The following is a 24,067-nucleotide window of genomic DNA, read 5'->3' on the forward strand; positions in this document are numbered from 1 at the left end:
AACCTCATCCTCCCCGGAGTAGGTATGATAGAATTGCAAACAAAAGCTTTCCTCCATGTGTTTACCAGCCATGCCTGCAAGATGCGGCGTGTGACAGCACCCATTACTGGTACCCCTCCCCACCTCGGAAAGTTCTCAAGAAGTTCACTCCACCGTGATGCTGTCACGACTCAAAAGCATGAGGGGTTCCCAGAGCTACGCGGGGAGCCTGGAAGCAAACTGCAGACCTTGGGAGTGTCAGTCAGGGAGAGAGCAGAATGGGGTCTGCGGTTTGGGGATAAGTTTGAGATGCTCTCAGGTTAAGCTCTGAAAATGGTTCTAGGGCTGCAGACGGGTGTCAGACCTATGGCTGTGAATTCTCTGCTCTTCCTGCAGGGATGATCTTTCCAAACTGCCCCTAAGCTAATTTTTAAAATAAGCCAACCATGAGCTCATCTTCTACATTTTGCACCTGCTCCTCCCACACTTTACCCACACACAATTTTCAGAGTGTCCTCTTCCAAAAACATCCACAATGCTGTAAAGTTTCCAGAGTGACCTTGTCAGGGAGGAAATTGTTTGAATAACTGACCAGCCGCAGGTGACAGGGTCAAAATATCACGTGTGTTAGTTTGCTAGAGCGTCACAATAAAGTACCACAAACCAAGTAGCCGAAGCAACAGAAATTTGTCTTTTCGTTCTGGCACTGACAGTCCAAGATCAAGGCGTTGGCAGAGCTACACTCCCTCTGAGTATGGGAGAAATGTCTGTTCCAGGTCCCTCTCTTGTTGTTCACTAAGTACTGTCCAATTCTTTGTGACCCCATAGACCCTACAGAACTTCTTAACTTCTGGTCGTTCCTTGTCTTGTGGCAGCCTGACCCCAGCCTTCACATGGCATTCTCCTTGTGTGCATGTCTGTGTCCCCAGATCTGCCTTTTATATAAGGATGCTAGTCATACTGGACCAGGGGCTGACCCTATTCCCATAGGGCCTCATCTTCACTAAATACATCCGCAGCAACCCTACTTCCAAACAAAGCCACAGTCTCAGGTCCTGGGTGGGGAGGAGGGTAGGACTTCAACAGGTGACTCTGGAGGGGCATGACACATAATTCAACCCATAACATCATCTAAGAGATTTCTGAATTCAACATCACACTCAAGAGAAGGGGCAGAATGGCTTGCCCCAAAAGTGTGCCTCTTATTATAATTCCAAGTGATATTCCAACTTGTCATGTTGGTGGGGGGATAGGCAAGTTAGCATGTTGACATGTGGAATCTGTTGCTTACAAGTAATGGTGAATATACAGTCACTGAGGGGGCTGTCTGCAGAGGGGGAGAGAGGTACATTGGGGTTTCTGCAGAACCAAATTCCCACTTTTTTAGGACAAAACCTACATAGGTATGTGGGAAAATCTAGTGTTGAAGCAAACAGTTAGTTACAAAGAGTGAAAAAGGATATGTTGAGAACGTTCAAAACACTTTCAGCTCCTTGACACTTAATCTCAAAGTGCTTCTAGTCCTCAAGTTCAGGCTAGATGTAAGTTTGCCAAAGGAGGTTTATATGAAAATTGAGTTGCTTACATAAGAGATGGTAGGGGAGAACAGGGAGCGGCTTCTGTTTTCCTTGTCTATTTGGGTAAGTAGGAGCCTTAGAGATTGTTCTCGTCACTTACTGCCCTTTTGTCTATGATTATGTCGAGGAGGTACTTTGTGAAGCTGTAAACCATCCATGAAATTGAGCACCAGACGGCATGACAAGGACCCGAGATTTGAGGTGGTTCAGAACAGGGCTCAAGAGCACAGACCAGGCTGTGGCGGCGGCTGGGCTCAAGTTCACAGTTGGTTCTGCCTCTTTCCCAGGCGGCCTTGTGTAAGCCACATGCCCTCTCTGTGGTCAAGGTTCTCATCTTAAGCTGTCCTTTACAGAGTTGGGCTCCTGTTCATGCTCAGCCACTTCAGACTCTTTGCAAGCCTATGGACTGTAGCCCGCCAGGCTCCTCTGTCCATGGAATTCTCCAGGCAAGAATATTGGAGTGGGTTACCATTTCCTTCTCCAAGTGATCTTCCCAACCCAGGGATCAAACCCTGGTCTCCCACATTGCAGGCAGATCTTCACCATCTGAGCCACCAGGGAAGCCCTTATGTAGAGTTGTAGTAGGTAGTAAATGACAGTGGCGAGAGTCCCTAGAGCCGTAACTGCTCAATAAATGGTTTTTGTTATAATTATGCCAGACAACTAAGGAGTCAATCTTGAAAAATCGACCCAGTCTTTTTCTCTCCTGTCTTGTGAATGTCCTGGTTGTTCTGGGCACTGGGAGACCAGGACTCCAGGAGCCCTTGTCTCACTGCCTGATTCACTTTAATGTCTTGAAGATTAAGCAAAGGGTTTGGCCTTCTCCTTCTTCCATGCCTATACCTGGGGACCTCCTGGGTAGACTTTCTTTCACCTAGCCCTTCATCACCTGGCGTGCACACAACAGCCCCTTAGAGAAGGGAATTTCAGAGCCATGACTGTTGCCTAGTGAAAAAGTTTTGTTTGGAGGATTTACTCCTTTAGCCATGGAAAATATTCAGAGCCCAGTACACTGGCTGTTCCCTTAGTTCCAGTATTCTCGATGCTCTGGCATTTGGAGACTTGATCCTGGAGAGACTGCCCCTCCTATCCATCAGGGGCAGCTAACTCCTAGAGCTAGCAAACAAGTCTCTTGAGGAGTGTGCCTCTGATATCAATAATATTATCCAACCAGTCCAGAGCTCAAATCCCAACTGTCTCTTTTAACCAACTCTCACACATCAAGCCTGGAGAAGAAATGGCAACCCATGGCATTGTCCATGGCAATCCCATGGACAGAGGAGCCAGGCAGGCTATGGTCCACATGGTCGCAAGAGTCAGATGCAACTTAGCAACCAAACCACCACCACCAGCACCACATATCAAGTCTCTATTCCCCTGTCTAAATTAGCTGGGGTCAGGTACTAGACAACTGGAGAGCACCCCTATAGCTCAGAGCTTGCCGAAATTACTAAAGTTATCCTATCCTAAGGTTCCTCCGTGTACCTACCGCATCTCACTCAGTCTCTCCCCGGAAACCCCTAAAACAGGCTTTGGGCCCTGTTCTCCCCTCCCACCCTCAGCCTCCTGACCAAGGCTGGTGCCTCCCCTGTGGCTCTGCACACAGTGCTGCGCCTCCCACCTCTAGGCATCTGGGGTATAAACTCCTTCCTTTGAGACAGTTGTTCCTCTGTCTGCATGTCTTACCATACCTGACTAAAAAAAATTCTGGGTGCATCTTAGAACACCCACATGCCTGTTTCCTATTTCATAAGTCTGAGCAAACTCTGGGAGACAGTGGAGGACAGGGAAGCCTGACGTGCTGCAGTCCATGGGGTCGCAGAGTCAGACATGACTGAGCGACTGAACAGCAACAGAGTGTTATTGTAAAGCTGAGGCCTCTGGCCACACCAGACAGTTTATGCTAATAATGTGATCTCTGGTGGGGGCCTCGGATGATGTGGTATTAGTTTGACTCCTGGAAGGACCAGATACTTAGTAACAAAGGTCAGCTACACAGGCTTGGGGTGTCTAGGTGACTAACTGCTGCTGCTAAGTTGCTTCAGTTGTGTCTGACTCTGTGCAAACCCATAGACAGAGGCCCACCAGATTCCCCCATCCCTGGGATTCTCTAGGCAAGAACACTGGAGTGGGTTGCCATTTCCTTCTCCAGGTGACTAACTAACCCCCAATAAAAACACTAAGACTTGGGTGAGCTCTTCAGTCCTCCCCAGTACTCCATATATGTGGTCACACATTGCTGCTGGGAGAATTGAGTACTTCTGCATAACTCTACCAGGAGAGGACAACTGGAAGCTTGCTCCTGGTCTCTCCTGGATGCTATGCGCCTTTGATTTTAATCTGATTCCTTTCATGGTAATAAAACTATAACCATGAGTATAATAGCTTTTCTGAGTTCTGTGAGTTCTCCTAGTGAATCATAGAAGCTGAAGGTGGTCTTGGGAACCATAATTCACTCAAGAAACAACAAAACAGTCCAACCATAACTTACTGCCATGGTAAGTGGCCACATGGGTAGAAAACAGAAATATGTTCATTGAGAAGAGATCCAAGGGGATCTTCCCAGGACGAGGAAATGGCAGGGTGGTGGTCTAAAGACACTTCTAAGCATCTCAAGAGGCTTCTGAATTGTGAGTTGGTGGCAAAGGTCATAGGGACAGGCAGATGAAAACATACCCAGGACCCAACCTATGGCCTTCCGGTTTGAGGTAAGATGCTGGGTTGAGTAGAAAAGAGGGTCTCCCTCAATGTAATACTTCTCATCCTCTTATCATGTACTATTTCTTTTCTTTCTTACCCCAAGTTTCGAGAAAAAAGGACAAACTCTGAGCCTGAGTCTTCTAAGAAAGAATGAAGCAAAACAAACCTATAAATACCGCAAAATCTCAAGAGTGTGTAGTTTCCCTCCATAGGATAAATGCTGTTGGCTTCTCACCACGGGAGGACTCGCAGCCCTCAGCATCAGGCATAAGTGAGCCACAAGGGTCCCACATCCACCCCCCACTGCCGGCTGGTGCTCCCCCACTCACCTGGCGCCACTGACATCAACTCCGACCATCAGCTGCCCGTTAAGGGAGAGGATCTCATCCCGCAGGCGCACCTTCCCACTCTTCCCGGCTGGGCTGTTCTTCCTCAGCTCCGTCACCCAGATGCAGCCCACATCCAGCACAGGGCCCTGGTGCGTTTTCCTCTTCTTGCCCCCTCTGCGCTTTTCCCCATAGTCCCCAAACACAGGGATATTCCCAAAACTGAGGCCCACAGTCTCCGCGTCCCCCAGCTCCTTGGTGAGGTACACGGTGCAGATCTCCATCCCAGGGGGGCTGCGGTCGGGCTGGATGGAGCTCTCGTCCACAGCAAAGTTCAGCCTGATGTACTCCTGCAGTTTCTGGATGGCCGCCTGGCAGAGGCGCTGCTCTGGGCCATCCCCACCCTCCCGCAGGCTGTTCTGCAGCCACTGGTAGAGGAGGGGCAGGTGCAGCCCAGCATTGTCCTGGGTGATGGGCATGGTGCTCACTCCCAGGCGCCAGCATCATGAGAGGACCTGCTCCTGAGGGCCAGGCCCCGCAGGGCCCCACGTCCCTGGGGAACGCGGGCTGTCGTCTGCTCGGCCTGCGTTCATGTTCAGGCTGGCAGACAGGCCTGAGGAACTCCTCCTCCAGTCCAGGCTGTTTGCTTTGGCAAGAGGAGGACGGTTCACAATCAGAGCAACAGGGGAACAATCGCTGGGCCTGGAGCGTCAATGAGGAAAGGAAGGAAGTGTCCGACCAGTCCCTGCTTGGTTAATTTCCCAGTCGGGCTCGTGCGGAGGACCTGGAAATGAGGTGTTCCTCCAGCAGTGACAGGGTGACCTCCCCTGGATTCGTTCACACCTGGGAGGGGAAAAAACAAAAACTCCTGTTACAACAGTGAGCCTTCTCAGATAGAATACGTGGCAGGAGAGCATTACGGAAGAAGGGTGCTTGCTTTTTGAGTCAGGGACCCAGTGCCCCTCCCCATCCCATTGCTGTGTTCCCTCCACCCTGTGTGAACATGCACACATACACTGATACAGAAATACATGCACACACTGTCATACAGAGATGCGCAGATGCACACGGATACACAGATGCATGGTTGTGCACATGCACAAACTCACTCATGTAGAGATGCACACACAGAGACATACTCATACAGAGGTGCACAGACACACACAGAAACACAGATACACACAGACAGATGTACACACAGATGTACACATAGGTGTATACACACACTGTCGTACAGAGATGCACAGACACATAGAGATACACGAATGCACACAGAGGGACACACAGAAACAGATGCACACAGACAGATGTATGCACAGATGCACACACGCAGACACACAGAGATACGCAGATGCATGGATGCACACATGCATGCACACACACACACACCCTTCCCCTAGACAAGAACACTCTGAAACGCTGACCTTCCCCAGGACATTTCCCTGATCAGTAAGGAAATGAGATAACTTTTGCCAGGACTGCTGCTGCTGCTGCTGCTAAGTCGCTTCAGTCGTGGCCGACTCTGTGTGACCCCATAGACGGCAGCCCACCAGGCTCCCCCGCCGCTGGGATTCTCCAGGCAAGAACACTGGAGTGGGTTGCCATTTCCTTCTCCAATGCAGGAAAGTGAAAAGTGAAAGTGAAGTTGCTCAGTCGTGTCCGACCCTCAGCGACCCCATGGACTGCATGTAGCCTTCCAGGCTCCTCCATCCATGGGATTTTCCAGGCAAGAGTCAAACTCACATGGGACTCACAAGTCCCATCAAACTCACATCCACCCCGGAGGCTGTGTGACAAGACTCCCCAGAAGACTGCAGAGGGGTGCTGGACATATTGAAGAGCTCACATTCCTAGGAGGTTCAGATCTATGTCCATTTGCCTTGATGGGCCCAAGTGCATGCACAGGAGGTCTCTCCATTCCAGAGCTCTGCTCGACAGTACGACCAAGAGGAAAAGCCGGTCAACACCACAGGGAGACGTGGCTTTCCCCCAAACCACTGCGAGTCCTAAGCTTAGCTGGGGTCCTGGCTTCGTCATGTACATTCAAACAGAATCGTGTCTCTTTACAGCCTCCAGCTTTTAGTCTCCTCTCTTCTTTTTCTTTGGCAAACTGTTGAAAGCAACCTATGTGAGGCCAACCCCAAAGCTGTCTCCTGCAGAGAGATGCTTCTCCAGGTTTCTGGGTGAGCAGCCCTGACCACGCCTTCATTTGTCCTGGGTATGTGGCTCACTCAGTGCACGTGGCTACTGCAGCCTCCTGTGCGAGGATGGCAGTAACATCCCCTCTCCCCTCCCCTCCCCTGCCCAAACATGCAGAGTGCCCAGCGTACAATCCATCCCTCCCAGTGCAAGGTTAATTGAACTCCCTGGCCAATTCTCCTCCTCCTCCAAAGAGATTTTCACCTCCATCCTCTGTAAACACAGAAAAATTACCCCTTTCAGTCTCTTCTTAGAACTTCACTTTCAGCCAGAGAAAGTCAATATAAACCATGCCATCTAAGATGGAAACATTCTCAAGCCTTCTCAGGAAGTGATTTAACAAGGAATAATAACAAATGGGAGAGGTGTCAGAAGCCATGTCAAGAATAAATGACCTTATTCCTCAGGAACTGTAAAGAAATTTCTAGTAGAGTAGGCTGTGAGTTTCCAGAGAACTGGAGTGCCAGCTATTAACTAGTTCCTTATAAATCAAAAGCTTAGTAAATATTGTCTACATAATCATGCACCTATTAAAAAGAAAGGCAAGATCAAAGAAAAGATAATCCATACATGGACAAAAATAAATTTATTTGGCCCAAATAAGTAACACCTCTCACTGACAGTAACTCCACACAGACATATTAAAGTCTTATGAATAAATCAAAACATTTTCCATGAGGCTGAACAACTCTTAGGAGTCTCTGTTTACTCATCTGTAAAATGAGAAAGTTGAGTTAAATGGTCCCTAAGGCTTCTCGTGCTCCACAGAGAGGGTCTCAACTACAGTGACAATGTCTGGTTCATCAATACACTCCCCACCCCAGCATAGTGTCTGTCACCTTGTAGACTCTCAATAATTTAAACTATTTTTAAAAAGATTCTTTAAAATTAAAATTTTAAAGATTCAAGGTGTTAGTCACAGTTTAGATGGTTCCATACATGTGAAAACAAGAGTTAAACATATTGGGTTAGATGTTCATTTGGAAAATAAGTGAAGAGACCCAAACTTAAGAGCAATAGAGAATTTTCCCCCTCGATGTCAGGCTGTATTTATGCAGCATGCATTTACGGCTTCCCTGTGGCTCAGATGGTAAAGAATCTATCTTCTCAGGGAGATTGCCTTGAGAAGAGAATGGCTACCCTCTCCAGTATTCTTGCCTGGGAAATCCCATTGACAGACGAGCCTGGCAGGCTACAGTCTTTGTGGTCGCAAAGCGTTGGATGTGACTGAGCAACTAACACTTTCACTTCTTTTCCACTTTTTTCAACATGTATCTAACATATGAACGTATACTGAGAAACGGACCTTGAACTTGGCACTTGAATATATTGTCAAAAGGTAAATTCCCTGTCCTACAGGCATTCATAGTCTAGTGGGAGATGTATAAATAAATGAAAACTTGCCATGAAATTAAAAGACGCTTGCTCCTTGGAAGAAAAGCAAAATCTATACAGCAAATTAGAAAGCAGAGACATCACTTTGCTGACAAAGGTCTGTATAGTCAAAGCTATGGTTTTTCCCAGTAGTCATGTATGGACATGAGAGTTGGACTGTAAAAAAGGCTGAGTGCTGAAGAATTGATGCTTTCGAACTGTGGTGTTGGAGAAGACTCTTGAGAGTCCCTTGGACTGCAAGGAGATCCAACCAGTCCATTCTAAAGATCAGTCCTAGGTGTTCATTGGAAGGACTGATGTTGAAGCTGAAACTCCAATACTTTGGCCACCTCATGTGAAGAGTTGACTGATTGGAAAAGACCCTGATGCTGGGAGGGATTGGGGGCAGGAGGAGAAGGGGACGACAGAGGATGAGATGGCTGGATGGCATCACCGACTCGATGGATGTGAGTTTGAGCAAACTCCTGGAGACAGTGAAGGAGAAGGAAACCCGAAGTGCTGCAGTCCATGGGGTCACCAAAAGTTGGGCACAACTTAGCAACTGAACAACAACATTGATCTTTGTAACACATTATATTTGAACATTTTAACAACTTAGAGAAAAAAACCTTTTTTCCCCTGCTCTTTGTAACTCAAAAGTTGTTAATTAGTACATTGGCAGTGAATACAGTTGATTAGCTTGGATTGGATCATCTGTCCATCAGGAGTCCATCCATCAGTTATGGCCAAGAAGGTGTGGTCACAAGGTATCAACATGGCTGCTGGGAGTCCACCCTCTGGACAGTGGAGTTTTCAGAAAAGGAAAAATGATTTCAAATGTACAGACACTGTCAAGAGACTTAGTTAATCTTATTGAAGTTATTCACGAACTATATAACCTTTCAATTCTGTACCTAAAGCTTGGAATTTAACCAGTAATATTTCTAGCTCCCTATTTGATCAACTCCTTTTGTGGGTTTTTCTACTCTTTTTGTGGGCATAGAGGCCTTCCCATCCACTGCAACGATCTGAGATGACTCAGGGCATATGCAAAGACACAGGCTCTTACAACGCTACTGGGAGAAATGTGGTATGTTCACAATATCCCACAAAACAATCCAGTACCAAATATCTCAGTGAACAGAATGCTGACACAGAGAAGACACAGAAGTCTGCCAATCATTACAAATACCAATATCCCTCCATGACTGGTATGTGTTAAGGTCTAAAAGCTCATCTTGAAGATCGACCCATTTTAAGAGGGAGTAGGATTTGTGGACTTGGAGAGCCACCGCAACGGTGCAGTTCACTTTTATCTACCATGCTTAATCCTCCAATTAGTTTCCCATCTCAAGCAAATAGCTGTGATAATTTAAATTAATTTTGAGTAACTTGAAGCTGACAGCCTTAACGTTCCAAATAAATGCTTCTGTCCCTGAGTTAATTTATTGATATGGTGTTAGAATCGACCACCGTTCTTGGATCTCCTTTGAGCTGAGCCATGTATTCTCAGCAGGGTGACATCATCCACAAAACTTAGAGATTATAATGATTAATGCCTCTTTCTGCTGTGATCCTCAATCCCACCTGACACTTATTTCGTAGCATTTAATTGTGTGTGTTAGAACTGAAATTAAATTAAAATTTTCTCCGGGGCGAGAGGAGGGGGCTAACAATGAAAAAAAAATCCTGAACTGAGTGAAAGCCATCATTTGCCCAAAGTCACAGGCTCAGAGTCACATGAAACCCAAGGCTAAATCCTGAGCCTAAGCGGGGGATGTGAAGAGGTCTCCTGGCTTATCCAGATCTTGCCTCAAAATCTGATTGACACTGGGCTGTCCTGTACCAACACTCTCTTCCAACTGTCCTGGCTTCTAAATGTTCTCCTGTTCTGACCTCTGCTAAGTTTAAATTCCTCCACCTCCATCTAGTCTTTCTTCCTACCAGACTGGGTTCCTCTTTTGACTTTTAGAAAATGCTCACAATTTAAAAGGAAACCAATGTGGATTAAATATTGACTACTGACTTATTCAACAGAGGTTCAGTGAGTGCCCATCCTGTGCTGAGCCCAGGACGAAACACACGACATTCACACTGAGCCTCAAGAAGCTTGTGTTCTGAGGAAGGTGCGCTGGTAACCATGGAATAGGGTAAGGTCACATGGTGATTAGCACTGGGAAGAGATTTACAGCAGTATCAGAGGCCCTGGAGGAACGGGTATGGGAGGGGATTAGGAAAGGACCCTGGGGAAGAGACCTGAATGAAGTGAGAGGTGGAGGGAGAGAGTATCTGTGGAAAGGCTGTTTTTGCTGAGGGAACCCCAAGTGCAAAGACCCTGAGATCAGAGCCGGGAGAGAAAGGACTGTTGGCTACAAGGAGAGGGGGGAAAGGGTCCTCGGTGCTGGCTGCTTCGTCCCTGTCTTGTTCATTCTCCCACAACCACCTTACAAAACAAGGGCATCCATTTTACCAACATGGGCTACTGACTAACATTTTCTGAGCATCACCATGTATCAGACATTGTTCTAAATGAGCCCTTTCCACTGATTCTGTTATTTAATTTTCCCAACATTACTGCAGGGAGGTATTGTTAGTTTGCAGTTTTTAAAGGCTCAGAAAAAAGAACAGAAACAGAGAGGCTAATTAAACGCCTGAGCTCTCACAATAAGTAACAGTTCCAGGACTAGAACCCCGCCTCGTGGGCCAGGGCCTTGCTCCTCTCTACATCAGCACCTCCCTGCCTGGTCCTGACAACCTCACCCTTTTGCACTTGCACCGGACTTACCCAGGGACCCTGCCTGGGCAACTCTGCTCCGCCACCATCGGACCTCCTAAGATCAACAAGCAGGTGAAGTCAGAAGCTGTGGCTGTCTACCTGATGACCCTTCTCTCTTTCTTCCTGTATGTTCCTGGGTGTGGTGATGTATCCATCTACCCAGCCTCTCTTGGAGGAGATAACAAAGAGCTCTACAACAGTGTTCTGGCCAATGAGATGAAAGTGGAAATCCTGGGTGGGGTTCACAGTGGCATTCCTTAAGAGCAGACGTGGAAGGAAAAATAACCCCCTATGCTGTTTGGCAATGGCAAACCACTCCAGTACTTTTGCCTGGAAAATCCCATGGACGGAGGACCCTGGTGGGTCGCGACTAAGTGACTTCACTTTCACTTTCCACTTTCATGTATTGGAGAAGGAAATGGCAACCACTCCAGTGTTCTTGCCTGGAGAATCCCAGGGACGGTGGAGTCTGGTGGGCTGCCGTGTATGGGGTCGCACAGAGTCAGACACGACTGAAGTGACTTAGCAGCAGCAGCAGCAGCCATTTAATCAGGGCTTCCCTGATGGCTAAGTGGTAAAGAATTTGCCTGCCAATGCAGGAGACATGGGTTCGATCCCTGGGTTGGAAAGATCCCCTGGAGAAGGAGATGGTTACCCATCCCACAGACAGAGAAGCCTGGCAAGCTATAGTCCATGGGCTCACAAAGAGTTGGATATGACTTAGATACTTAACAACAACACTTTGTTTAATCACTATTATTTGGATTTTTCAAAATCCAACAAATTAGCTGAATTAAACTCCAAACGAATGTACAGCATGGTACCTAAAAGTGGGGAAACTAAACGTAACAGAAGCTGGGACTTCCCTGGTGATCCAGTGGTTAAGACTCTGGGCTTTCACTGCAAGAGGCATGGGTTCAATCCTTGGTCAGGGAACTAAGATCCTGTATGCTGGGTGGTGTGGCCAAAAGACAGAGAGATAGATAAATAAGTAAAATTAAAGTAACAGAGCCTAAAATGTGGAACTAGATAAGCAAGGGAGGGAGGGAGGCAGACGCCTAGGACTTAGATACTGTGGGCTGAAAAGGTGCCCCTCGCTCTTCTATGAAGTATTTGGTCCATCTGGCAGCTGCTATGCAGTGGAAAGTCACAGATTTGTTGACTAAAGCTGTGGTGTTAAAGAAGTTGGTAGGAAAAATTTAAAATATTGGTGGTGCTTTTTCAGTCCTAGCAAAGTCCTGAGTTCTTCAACTCAGCTGGCAAGTGAGATGGGAAGAAATACCACTCTGTTAAGAAGGCATGCTCAACATTGAGCCTGCAATCTGCTGCCTGAGAGGCCCGCACCTGGACCCTGGCAGGGGGCAGACAGTTTGCTTGATTAGAAAGGGGTGGGTGGAACCCCATCAGACAGAAGTTGTAAGGCTGCTGCCAAGGGTGTGATCACCCACTGGAGGTCACTGTTTCAGCAACGACCAGCAGCATACATTATGCAGCAGACAGTAAGTGTAGGGACATGGGCAGAACTCATAAAGTAGAAACTAAAGGAAACAAGTCATCAGGAATTGGCCAGGAAAGCCTACTAAGTTTGGAGGGAACTCTATTGTCAAAGACCCCAATCTGATTTGCAGCCATTCTCATCCATAAGAAGTAGACTTGATGATGTATATAGCCCTGGAGAAGGTGTCCTCCCCGTGCCCACCCCAGAAGTGGTCTTGGAAGACAATGAATGATGAATAACTCCTAGAGAGAGGCAAGGGTCATGGAGGGCAAGGAACAGGAATTCTTGCCACTGGAATAAGGCATTGTCACTGCTAAGAACAGTGACTGCTCTGTTTTCCATATCTCCTTTTATAAAGCAAATTTTTTAATTGTAACTATTTTATATCTCCCCAGCACTATAGGTTAGATGTGTCACCGCTCAGTTGCAAGGAGTTGTATCCAGAACTGATGCAGAGGACCCTAAACCCACCCCTCCCGCCCCCGGCCCCCAGAAATCCAGGTCTCTAATCTTGCCAACTATATGAGGCTTCAGAGCCTTCTCTGTTGATAATAGAGAGTCTATTCCATATACAGAAAGAAGGGTATGTCTGAGGAGCCAAAGGAAAGGAGGGGGGCTAGTTGCCTATACAGTATTCTTTCTCTTCTCTTTCCCTCTAACAGAAATCCATCTGTGTTTGTAAGACAAGTACCCAACCAAAAAACTGTATTTTTTAGTGTTCCTTCAGAGAGGCGTAGCCATAACTATATATTCTTGGCCCACGAAGTTGTTGAGTTGGTCTATCAAAGAGGATTATTTTTTTAATGAGAGTTCTTTTCCCTTTTTCACACTTAAAATGCACATTTGATAACTGGAGCTTTAGCAACCATCCTATGACCAATTATAAGACTTCCTTGAGCAGCTGATACCAATCCTAGATTGAAAGAAAAATGGGCTGCTACCTTGTTTAAGCCCTATAAATTAGACATTCCATTATAGGTAAACAAAATCCCTAATGAATGAATTGTTTTAATTCACTCTTAACTCTAAGATTCAGTGACCAGATATAACCCTGAGTGTTTAAACATCAGCCCTGCTTCTTTGTCAACAGCAGCTGTTATTAAGTTCCTAATGTTATTAAGTTCCTACCTTGATTTGGGGCACCTGTCACCACCATCAACAACAACAAACAGGGCGTGTTTCTGTCTGTTAAAGAGCCAAAAGCATGTATGATTACAACTCTGCAGCCCCAGGTGTCACACACAAGCCTATAGCTGATTGAGAAACATAAATACAAATGATTGTGACACCTTTAGGTCGGCTTATGTTTTGGAAGACCAAGATACTGGCTAATTTTTAACTATCTACATGACTGACTCTTCAGTTCAGTTACTCAGTTGTATCTGACTCTTTACAACCCCATGGACTGCAGCATGCCAGGCTTCCTGTCCATCACCAACTTCTGGAGTTTCTCAAACTCATGTCCATCGAGTTGGTGATACCGTCCAATCATCTCATCCTCTGTTGTCCGCTTCTCCTCCCGCCCTCAATCTTTCCCAGCATCAGAGTCTTTTCAAATGAGTCAGTTCTTCGCATCAGGCAGCCAAAGTATTGGAGTTTCAGCTTCAAAATCAGTCCTTCCAATGAACACTCAGGATTGATTTCCTTTAGGATGGACTGGTTGGATCTCCTTGGAGTCCAAGGGACTCTCAAGAGTCTTCTCCAACACCATAGTTCAAAAGTATCAATTCTTCGGTGCTCAGCTTTCTTTATACTCCAACTCTCACATCCATACATGACTACTGGAAAAACCATAGCCTTGACTAGACAGACCTTTGTTGGCAAATTAATGTCTCCGCTTTTTAATATGCTGTCTAGGTTGGTCATAACTTTTCTTCCAAGGAGTAAGCGTCTTTTAATTTCATGGCTTCAGTCACCATCTGCAGTGATTTTGGAGCCCCCCAAAAATAAAATCTGACACTGTTTCCCATCTATTTGCCATGAAGTGAGGACCAGATGCCATGATCTTCGTTTTCTGAATGTTGAGCTTTAAGCCAACTTTTTCATTTTCCTCTTTCACTTTCATCAAGAGGCTCTTTAGTTCTTCATTTTCTGCCATAAGCGTGGTATCATCTGCATATCTGAGGTTATTGATAATTTTTCCGGCAATCTTGATTCCTGCTTGTGCTTCATCCAGCCCAGCATTTCTCATGATTTACTCTGCATATAAGTTAAATAAGCAGGGTGGCAATATACAGCCTTGATGTACTCCTTTTCCTATTTGGAACCAGTCTGCTGTTCCATGTCTAGTTCTAACCGTTGCTTCCTGACCTACATACAGAGTCTCAAGAGGCAGGTCAGGTGGTCTGGTATTCCCATCTCTTTCAGAATTTTCCACAGTTTATTGTGATCCACACAGTCAAAGGCTTTGGCATAGCCAATAAAGCAGAAATAGATATTTTTCTGGAACTCTCTTGCTTTTTCGATGATCCACCGGATATTGGCAATTTGATCTCTGGTTCCTCTGCCAGTTCTAAAACCAGCCTGAACATCTGGAAGTTCATTGTTCACGTATTGCTGAAGCCTGGCTTGGAGAATTTTGAGCATTACTTTACTAGCATGCGAGATGAGTGCAATTGTGCGGTAGTTTGAGCATTCTTTGGCATTGCCTTTCTTTGGGATTGGAATGAAAACTGACCTTTTCCAGTCCTGTGGCCACTGCTGAGTTCTCCAAATTTGCTGGCATATTGAGTGCAGCACTTTCACAGGATCATCTTTCAGGATTTGAAAGAGCTCAACTGGAATTCCATCACCTCCACTAGCTTTGTTCGTAGTGATGCTTCCTAAGGCCCACTTGACTTCACATTCCAGGATGTCTGGCTCCAGGTGAGTGATCACACCATTGTGATTATCTGGGTCATGAAGATCTTTTTTGTACAGTTCTTTTGTGTATTCTTGCCACCTCTTCTTAATATCTTCTGCTTCTGTTAGGTCCATACCATTTCTGTCCTTTATTGAGCCCATCTTTGCATGAAATGTTCTCTTCGTATCTCTAATTTTCTTGAAGAAATCTCTAGTCTTTCCCATTCTATTGTTTTCCTCTACTTCTTTTGCACTGATCACTGAGGAAGACTTTATCTCTCCTTGCTATTCTTTGGAACTCTGCATTCAAATGGGTATATCTATCCTTTTCTCCTTTGCTTTTCGCTTCTCTTCTTTTCACAGCTATTTGTAAGGCCTCCTCAGACAGCCATTTTTCATTTATTTTTCTTGGGGATGGTCTTGATCCTGTCTCATGAACAATGTCATGAACCTCTGTCCATAGTCATCAGGCACTCTGTCTATCAGATCTAGTCCCTTAAATCTAGTTCTCACTTCCACTGTATAATGGTTAGGGATTTGATTTACGTCATACCTGAATAGTCTAGTGGTTTTCCCTAATTTCTTCTATTTAAGTCTGCATTTGGCAATAAGGAGTTTATGATCTGAGCCACAGTCAGCTCCTGGTCTTGTTTTTGCTGACTGTATAGAGCTTCTCCATCTTTGGCTGCAAAGAATATAATCAATCTGATTTTGGTGTTGACCATCTGGTGATGTCCATGTGTAGGGCCTTCTCTTGTGTTGTTGGAAGAGGGTGTTTGCTATGACCAGTGTGTTCTCTTGGCAAAACTCTATTAGCCTTTGCCCTGCTTCATTCTGTACTCCAAGGCCCAATCTGCCTGTTACTCCAGGTGTTTCTTGACTTCCTACTTTTGCATTCCAGTTCCCTATAATGAAAAGGACATCTTTTTTGGCATTTAGACTCTAGACTAACTGAATGGCTGTGTATAAGACAGAACAAGAATCTGAGACAGTCTTTGTCTTCATGCAACAAGGGTTGATTATGCCATGCCAGGGAAGAGATGATGACCAGCCCTGCGGCAGCTGTGATCTGCTGGAGAAAGAGATTGCTGAATACAGTGTGTGAAGGGCCATGAAGTGGCACATTTGGGACACATAATGGATACTGTGGAAAGTGAAGCTTTCCAAGGTCTATGCTACAGTTTTAGGGGATGAGAGAGATGTTCTTGTTGCAGGTGAGAGCCAAATCTGACTCCATGAGATCTGTTTCTTTGACTTTAACCTTTGTTTTTCATTGCTTTTGTCATTATAATCACACATAATAACCTGCACCAGGGAACCCTGTCCCTCTGCCTAAAGAAGTTTAAAGAAGTTAAGGCAACCCTTCCAGAGGTTGGCCATTCCAGGAGATATTTGCAAGATAATATCTTTAATTGCTCAACTCCTCCCTCTCTCTCTGCCCTATAAAAGAACCTGGCATTCAGACCCCTGACAAGATGGTTATTTTGAGACATCAGTCTTCCATCTTCTCTGTCATTGTATTCCATGCCTCAACACCTTGCAAAAGTTGCTCAGTCATATGTCTGACTCTTTGTGACCACAAGGACTATACAGTCCATGGAATTCTCCAGGCCAGAATACTGGAGGGGGTAGCCATTCCCTTTTCCAGGGGAATCATCCCAACCCAGGGATCGAACCCAGGTCTCCCACATTACAGGTGGATTCTTTACCAGCTGAGCTGCCAGCAAAGCCCAAGAATACTAGAGTGGGTAGCCTATCCCTTCTCCAGGAGATCTTCCCAACCCAGTAATCAAACCAGGGTCTCTTGTATTGCAGGCAAAAAGTGAAAGTCACTCAGTAGTGTCTGACTCTTTGAGACCCTATGGATATACAGTCCATGGAATTCCCCAGGCCAGAATACTGGAGTGGGTAGCCATTCCCTTCTCCAAGGGATCTTCCCAAACCAGGGATCAAACCCAGGTCTCTCATATTGCAGGCAGATTCTGTACCAGCTGAGCCACCAGGGAAGCCCAAGCTCAACAACTTGTCTCTTGGTTAACTGGCCTGTTGGGTGGTGAGAAGACCAAGCTTGAACTGGGTAACATTCTCACATGATTATAGAATCATATAGAAGGGCTCTCATGTCCAGCCCTCAATTAGACATGAGACGAATGCACATCAAGACAGGACCACAATCCTTCAGCTTCTGGGTCTGATGACCCCCAAAGAGTAGGATAAAAGGGAAAAAAAAAAAAAAAAAAAAGAATGAAATGAAAAAGAATGACCTGTTTGAGAATCTAGTACTTGAAGATATCGTATGTCCTAACTCATGGATTATTTGTCCAAACTTTTAAAAAATTTATGAAGCATCATGAATCTTGTCTCTCAAGATGAGTGTAGAAAACAACAGACCAAAATGAATATTATAAATTATTTCTGCTTTCTACATACCTCTACAATGTATCTCTTGTGGCTTTGAATACTGAAACAAGTTTGTACATTAGCGGTTTAAGATTGTTTACTCAGAATGTCAGGATTTGGGCAGTTCTGGATTAATTATATATTTGGAATGTAGGCACCTAAATTGTGAAAGAGCACAATGATGGGGAAAGAGGGCATTTATTCGGCGAGGTACATATTTTTGAAATTAAATGCCAAAATCTTGGCTCTCTGTGCACCACTGCCAAACAGAAATACAGGAACAGAATTATGGAGAAGGAAAGAGTGGCTTCATTTCTTTGCCAGGCAAAAGGGGAACACAGTAGGTGAGAACCTCAAGACCTGTGCCCACCACCCCCTAGTAAATAGGGAGAGGTTATATAGTCAGGCTTCTCAGGTGGCAGAAGAGTAAAGAATCAGCCTGCCAGTGTAGGAGATGCAACAGACACAGGTTCGATTCCTGGGTCAGGAAGATCCCCTGGAGTACGAAATGGCACCCCACTCCAGTATTCTTGCCTGTATAATTCCATGAGCAGAGGAGCCTGCCAGGCTACAGTCCATGTGGCTACAAAGGGTCAGACAGGACCGAACCACTGAGCACATATAGTCAGAGAGGGGAATGTGATAAGGATCAAGGCAGTAAAAGTCCTGCATTCTTTCTTCTGCAAAGTTTCAAAAGGGTAGGGTTGCTGACAAGATCAGGGTGTCTTCAGGGTCTCAATGGGCTTCCCTAGAGGTTCTGCCTGCCAGGCAGGAGATGTGGGTTTGATTCTTGGGTTGAGATCTCCTGGAGAAGGACATGGCAACCCTCTCCAGTATTCTTGCCTGGGAAATCCCATGGACAGAGGAGTATGGAGGGCTACAGTCCATTGGGTGGAAAAAGAGTTGAACATGACTTAATGACTAAACAACAACAAAAACAGGACCTCAGGGGATCTGGTCTCCTAATCGATAAGCCTCTGTGGTCCCTTTAGTCTTGCTCAGGTGGTTTCATGGCTGCTCCTCTCTTGATTAGTAATTGTTCTGCTCTTTAGAACTCAGAGAAGGTCATGGAGGCTGGAGTCTTACTACAAGAAATGACAGACAAAACGGCCTTCATGCCCGGGAGTCCTACAGGGCCCTGCTTGGCATCAAAATGGCAATTCAATACTTTGAAACAGTTGCTATCTATCAAATGTAATGAACGAACTGAGACCTTTGTGTTGGCAGCAAGACTATCCTGTGGTTACTGTGATTGCTCATTTTAATATGACTGTCCTATCCTCTTTGCATGGATTGGGCAGCCATGATGCCATTAATATGCACGTGACAGACCTTTAGATCACGTCACTGTCACCTACAAATTGGAACTTACCAAGGGCATTGCCAAAGACTGAACAACAAAGGCATTTGCCATCTGCCTCTAGGAAATTGAATCCCCTGCTGCTATAGTTGTTGACTTTCAACAACCTGGAGCGAGTTCAGGGTGGAGTGAAGCACTCTGTGCTCCAGGGAATTTGGTGGGACAGGGCTTTAAATAGTTGCATGTTTTTTAGGAACAGATGTTATGATCTCAATCCTTGCATCTCCTCATCTCTAGTTCAGTTCAGTTGCTCAGTCGTGTCCAACTCTTTTCAACCCCATGGACTGCAGCACACCAGGCCTCCCTGTCCATCACCAACTCCCAGAGTTTACTCATGTCCATTGAGTCAGTGATGCCATCCAACCATCTCATCCTCTGTCACCCCCTTCTCCTCCCGCCTTCAATCTTTCCCAGCATCAGGGTCTTTTCAAATGAGTCAGTTCTTCACATCAGGTAGCCAAAGTATTGGAGTTTCAGCTTCAACATCAGTCCTTCCAATGAACACTCAGGATTGATTTCCTTTAGGATGGACTGGTTGGATCTCCTTGCAGTCCAAGGGACTCTCAAGAGTCTTCTCCAACACCACAGCTCAAAAGCATCAATTCTTTGGTGCTCAGCTTTCTTTATACTCCAATTCTCACATCCATACATGACTACTGGAAAAACCATAGCCTTGACTAGACGGACCTTTGTTGGCAAATAATGCCTGTGCTTTTTAATATGCTGTCTAGGTTGGTCATAACTTTTCTTCCAAGGAGCAAGCCTCTTTTAATTTCATGGCTGCAGTCACCATCTGTAGTGATTTTGGAGCCCCCCAAAATAAAGTCTGCCACTGTTTCTACTGTTTTTCCATCTATTTGCCATGAAGTGATGGGGCCAGATGCCATGATCTTCGTTTTCTGAATGTTGAGCTTTAAGCCAACTTTTTCACTCTCCTCTTTCACTTTCATCAAGAGGCTCTTTAGTTCTTCTTCACTTTCTGCCATAAGGGTTGTGTCATCTGCATATCCGACATTATCAATATTTCTCCTGGCAATCTTGATTCCAGTGTGTGCTTCATCCAGTCCAGCTTTCTCATTATGTACTCTGCATATATCTAGAGAAGCACCAAATCCCTTCATGGTGACATCAGATCCTCATGACTAACAATAGACCTTTTGTAAAATGAGTGCTTCATGGTACTGAACTCCCTCTTTACCAAAACCGTATATATTGCCCTCCCCCCACTGCAGCTGGGGAGCAGTCTCTCAGAGCTATCTGAGGTGCTGCCTCCTGGGCTGCAGTCCTTATTTTGCCCCAAATAAAACTTAAGTCACAACGCTCAAGTTGTACATCTTTTCTAGTTGACACCATGAACATATAGCATGCATATAATAAGTTCCTCAAGTTCACTGGACTTATTCTTTTTTAATGAGTAGTTACTTTACAGTTGTTTCTTTCAGAACAACTGTACTTTTTTAGATGCTTCTAGTGTTTAGACTTTTGGGTAAATAATCTTACTATATTTAAATGTCTAGCAACCAATTGCATAGAATCTGACCTCACTGTTTATTAAAAACGACTCAAGTATTTTCTAACAGCCAGTGATACACTCTCCCATTGTTGTCATTCAAATGCCCAGTTGTGTCTGACTCTTTGCAACCCTGTGTGCAGCACACCAGGCCTCCTGTCCTTCACCATCTCCTGAAGTTTGCCCAAGTTCATGTCCATTGCATCAGTGATGCCATTCAGCCATCTCATCCTCTGATGCCCTCTTCTGCTTCTGCCCTCAGTCTTTCCCATTGGCTAACTGTGGGTCCTCAGGCAAGTCTTTTAGCATCTTTGGGGCTCAGTTTCCTTATCTGTTAAATGAGGCAGTTCTATAAAGTTTCCTTCCAGTTCCAGCACCTTGTTGGGCATTGGAGCTGAGTTAGCAAGTCGGATGGAGTTGCTAGTCTCATTAAGAAGCATGTATACAACACATGGAAGTTTTAAACTGCAGAAAAGATAGGCCAAATTGCTTTATCAGATTTTGAGTGTTTGCCAAGACAAAGGGAGGAGCGGGCGGGAGGCGGGGGTGGGCCCTGGGTGGTTTACTTCACGTGCTTGTAACAACAGTTCAGTTCTTATGGAAGATAAGAAGAAATACAGCCTACTGAATAAAAGCTCCCTGGAGCCGCAGAAAGAACCAGCATCAGGAAGAGGGAAGGAACTTGCCTGGGATGGGTGGGTGTGGGGCATGAGGGCCATGGAACAAGAGGAAATCCGGTGTTTCCATTGAGGACCTGCAGACTTTCCAATTTGGCAAGAGCCTAAGTTGTGCACAGACTGGCCTCCACTCCCTCCCCTCCCAGACTGCTTGCAGGAGTCCAGGCTAGAGGGCCTGGTGCAAGGACAGTATCCTCAGAGGAACCAAGAGATCACAGAGCACAAAGGTTCAGCCCCTGCGTCTCTCTGAGAAGCAGCCCCTTTTCCCAGGCTTCACTGTGGGAAAGGTTCAGACAATGGTCATGAGAAGGCAAGTCAACATCCATGGAGTGACAGGAAAGGAATCCTCATTTGACCTCTTGCAGGCAGAACACCAGAATTAAGGGAAGATTGTGAAGGCATGTGATACACCAGTCCCTGGGCTTGCAGTGAACCCCAAGGCTGCTCGTGCACCATCCTGGCCTTTAAAGGGCAGTGAAACCAAGCAGGACCCTGTGGGACCCTCCAGCATACAAAAGCTTTTCTGTGTCCCCAATTCTTATTTGTAGGAAAAAGACATCAGCCTCCTAGGCCTTCCCTGAGTTTCAGAGGGCAGATTCAAACAGTTAATAATTAGAACAATAGAGTCACAGGACTCAGAGTTCCTCCTGAAGGAACATACATAACAGTCTGATATAATCTCTGAGTTCTTCTGCAGGAACTAGGGTCACACCCAGAGGGAGGATGGGAACTTCAGGCTGAGCACAAGTCTGGACCCCAGACTGGTTGGAACCAGAAGGCTGATGGTTTAGATTCCTAGAGCACCACCCAGTTATCTCCCCACCAACCAATCAGAGGAAGATCATACACCCTAAAGCCTTTAAACTCTTTTGAGCATGAGTCACCCATTCTCCTTCCTTGGCCCTACAGTAAACCTCTCCTGCTCCAAACTCTGTTTCTGTGTGTTAGGCCCACGAACTTGGGTTCAACAACAGTGGGTGTGTTTCCAAAATTGCCCCAGGTCTTTGCTCAAAACCAGTGAATCCCCATCTTTAGCAGGAATTAACATAAATCTTTATAAGGGCTTCCCTGGTGGCTCAGATGGTAAAGAACCTGCCTGCAATGCAGGAAATCCAGGTTCTATCCCTGGGTTGGGAAGATCCCCTGGAGAAGGGAATGGCAACCCATTCTAGTATCCTTGCCTGGAGAATTCCATGGACAGAGGAGCCTGGCGAGCTACAGTTCATGGGGTTGCAAAGAGTCAGACATGACTGAATGACTAATACACACAACATAAATCTTTAAGTTAAAGGGTCCAGAGATAAGAAAGGAAGTTACCAACCAAAAAACCAGATGGAACCAGCTGGGACCAAGATGGTGACCAATTTGACCTCCAACAGACTCTGAGTCTCATCATATGTTAACCTTACTATATTAGCAAGTGAAATTGAGTGTTTCCTGTCATGTCAGTAAACAAGGATGTCACAGCCACCAGTGATTTCGGGCCTCCAAATGTGAATTTCTGAGCCCTGAGAGTGCCCAAAAAGGAGAACAATGCCTGCGATCCAGCAGCTGTCCTTTACAGTCACTCTAAGGATGTGAAAAGCCAAGAGCAGGATGCTGGCCCCAGATAGCTGAAATGCATATGAAAGGAATGATTTCAGTAAGCCCAGACACTTGAATCCTCCCACATACAGAACAGTGCTAAATTCCTTAATTTGAGATATCTGGCTTTCCTTAATTAACAATAATCTTTGATGTGAAGATCACCTGAAGACTACTTGCCTCCTTTGTTGCAAACTTTTGTCTAACCTGATCCTTCCCCAGCCCCGGAACACACCCCTCACCATGGAACATCCCCCTCCCCACCCACCTCCAACAGTTCTCTCAGGGTCACTTGAGAAACTGTCTTCAGGGCTTGAAGTCTTAAAAATTTCCACCAAATAATAACTTTCAGTTTCTATGTTGTGACTATCTTTTAAGTCAACAGGTGTATTAAATGGACATTAAGGATCAGAAAAAAATAGTAAGAGGGTGACACTCCACTACTTGAGAAAGCCCTAGCCCTTCCCTGGTTCAGTTCAGTTCAGTTCAGTCGCTCAGTCATGTCCGACTCTTTGTGACCCCATGAATCGCAGCACACCAGGCCTCCCTGTCTATCACCAACTCCCAGAGTTCACCCAGACTCACGTCCATCGAGTCAGTGATGCCATCCAGCCATCTCATCCTCTGTCGTCCCCTTCTCCTCCTGCCCCCAATCCCTCCCAGGATCAGAGTCTTTTCCAATGAGTCAACTCTTCGCATGAGGTGGCCAAAGTACTAGAGTTTCAGCTTTAGCATCACTCCCTCCAAAGAATCCCAGGGCTGTTCTCCTTCAGAATGGACTGGTTGGATCTCCTTGCAGTCCAAGGGACTCTCAAGAGTCTTCTCCAACACCATAGTGCAAAAGCATCAATTCTTCAGCGCTCAGCCTTCTTCACAGTCCAACTCTCACATCCATACATGACCACAGGAAAAACCATAGCCTTGACTAGATGGACCTTTGTTGGCAAAGTAATGTCTCTGCTTTTGAATATGCTATCTAGGTTGGTCATAACTTTCCTTCCAAGGAGTAAGCGTCTTTTAATTTCATGGCTGCAGTCACCATCTGCAGTGATTTTGGAGCCCAGAAAAGTAAAGTCTGACACTGTTTCCACTGTTTCCCCATCTATTTCCCATGAAGTGATGGGACTGGATGCCATGATCTTTGTTTTCTGAATGTTGAGCTTTAAGCCAACTTTTTCACTCTCCACTTTCACTTTCATCAAGAGGCTTTTTAGTTCCTCTTCATTTTCTGCCATAAGGGTGGTGCCATCTGCATATCTGAGGTTA

General features: G+C 45.8%; 1 protein-coding gene across 7 annotated transcripts in view; it reads right to left on the reverse strand.

Moving 5' to 3' along the window:
* PDZD2 (PDZ domain containing 2) overlaps positions 1-24,067 on the reverse strand; it is a 403,122-nt gene that overhangs the window by 249,265 nt on the left and 129,790 nt on the right. For all 7 annotated transcript variants that reach the window (XM_070774800.1, XM_070774799.1, XM_070774797.1 and 4 more), the window contains one exon: positions 4,586-5,425. In XM_070774800.1, coding sequence (XP_070630901.1) covers positions 4,586-5,061 — 476 coding nt within the window. In that variant the 5' untranslated portion in view covers positions 5,062-5,425. The remainder of the gene's footprint in view (positions 1-4,585; positions 5,426-24,067) is intronic.

This window comes from Bos indicus, chromosome 20, assembly GCF_029378745.1.
Source record: "Bos indicus isolate NIAB-ARS_2022 breed Sahiwal x Tharparkar chromosome 20, NIAB-ARS_B.indTharparkar_mat_pri_1.0, whole genome shotgun sequence".
In the NCBI taxonomy this organism is placed as follows: Eukaryota; Metazoa; Chordata; class Mammalia; order Artiodactyla; family Bovidae; genus Bos; species Bos indicus.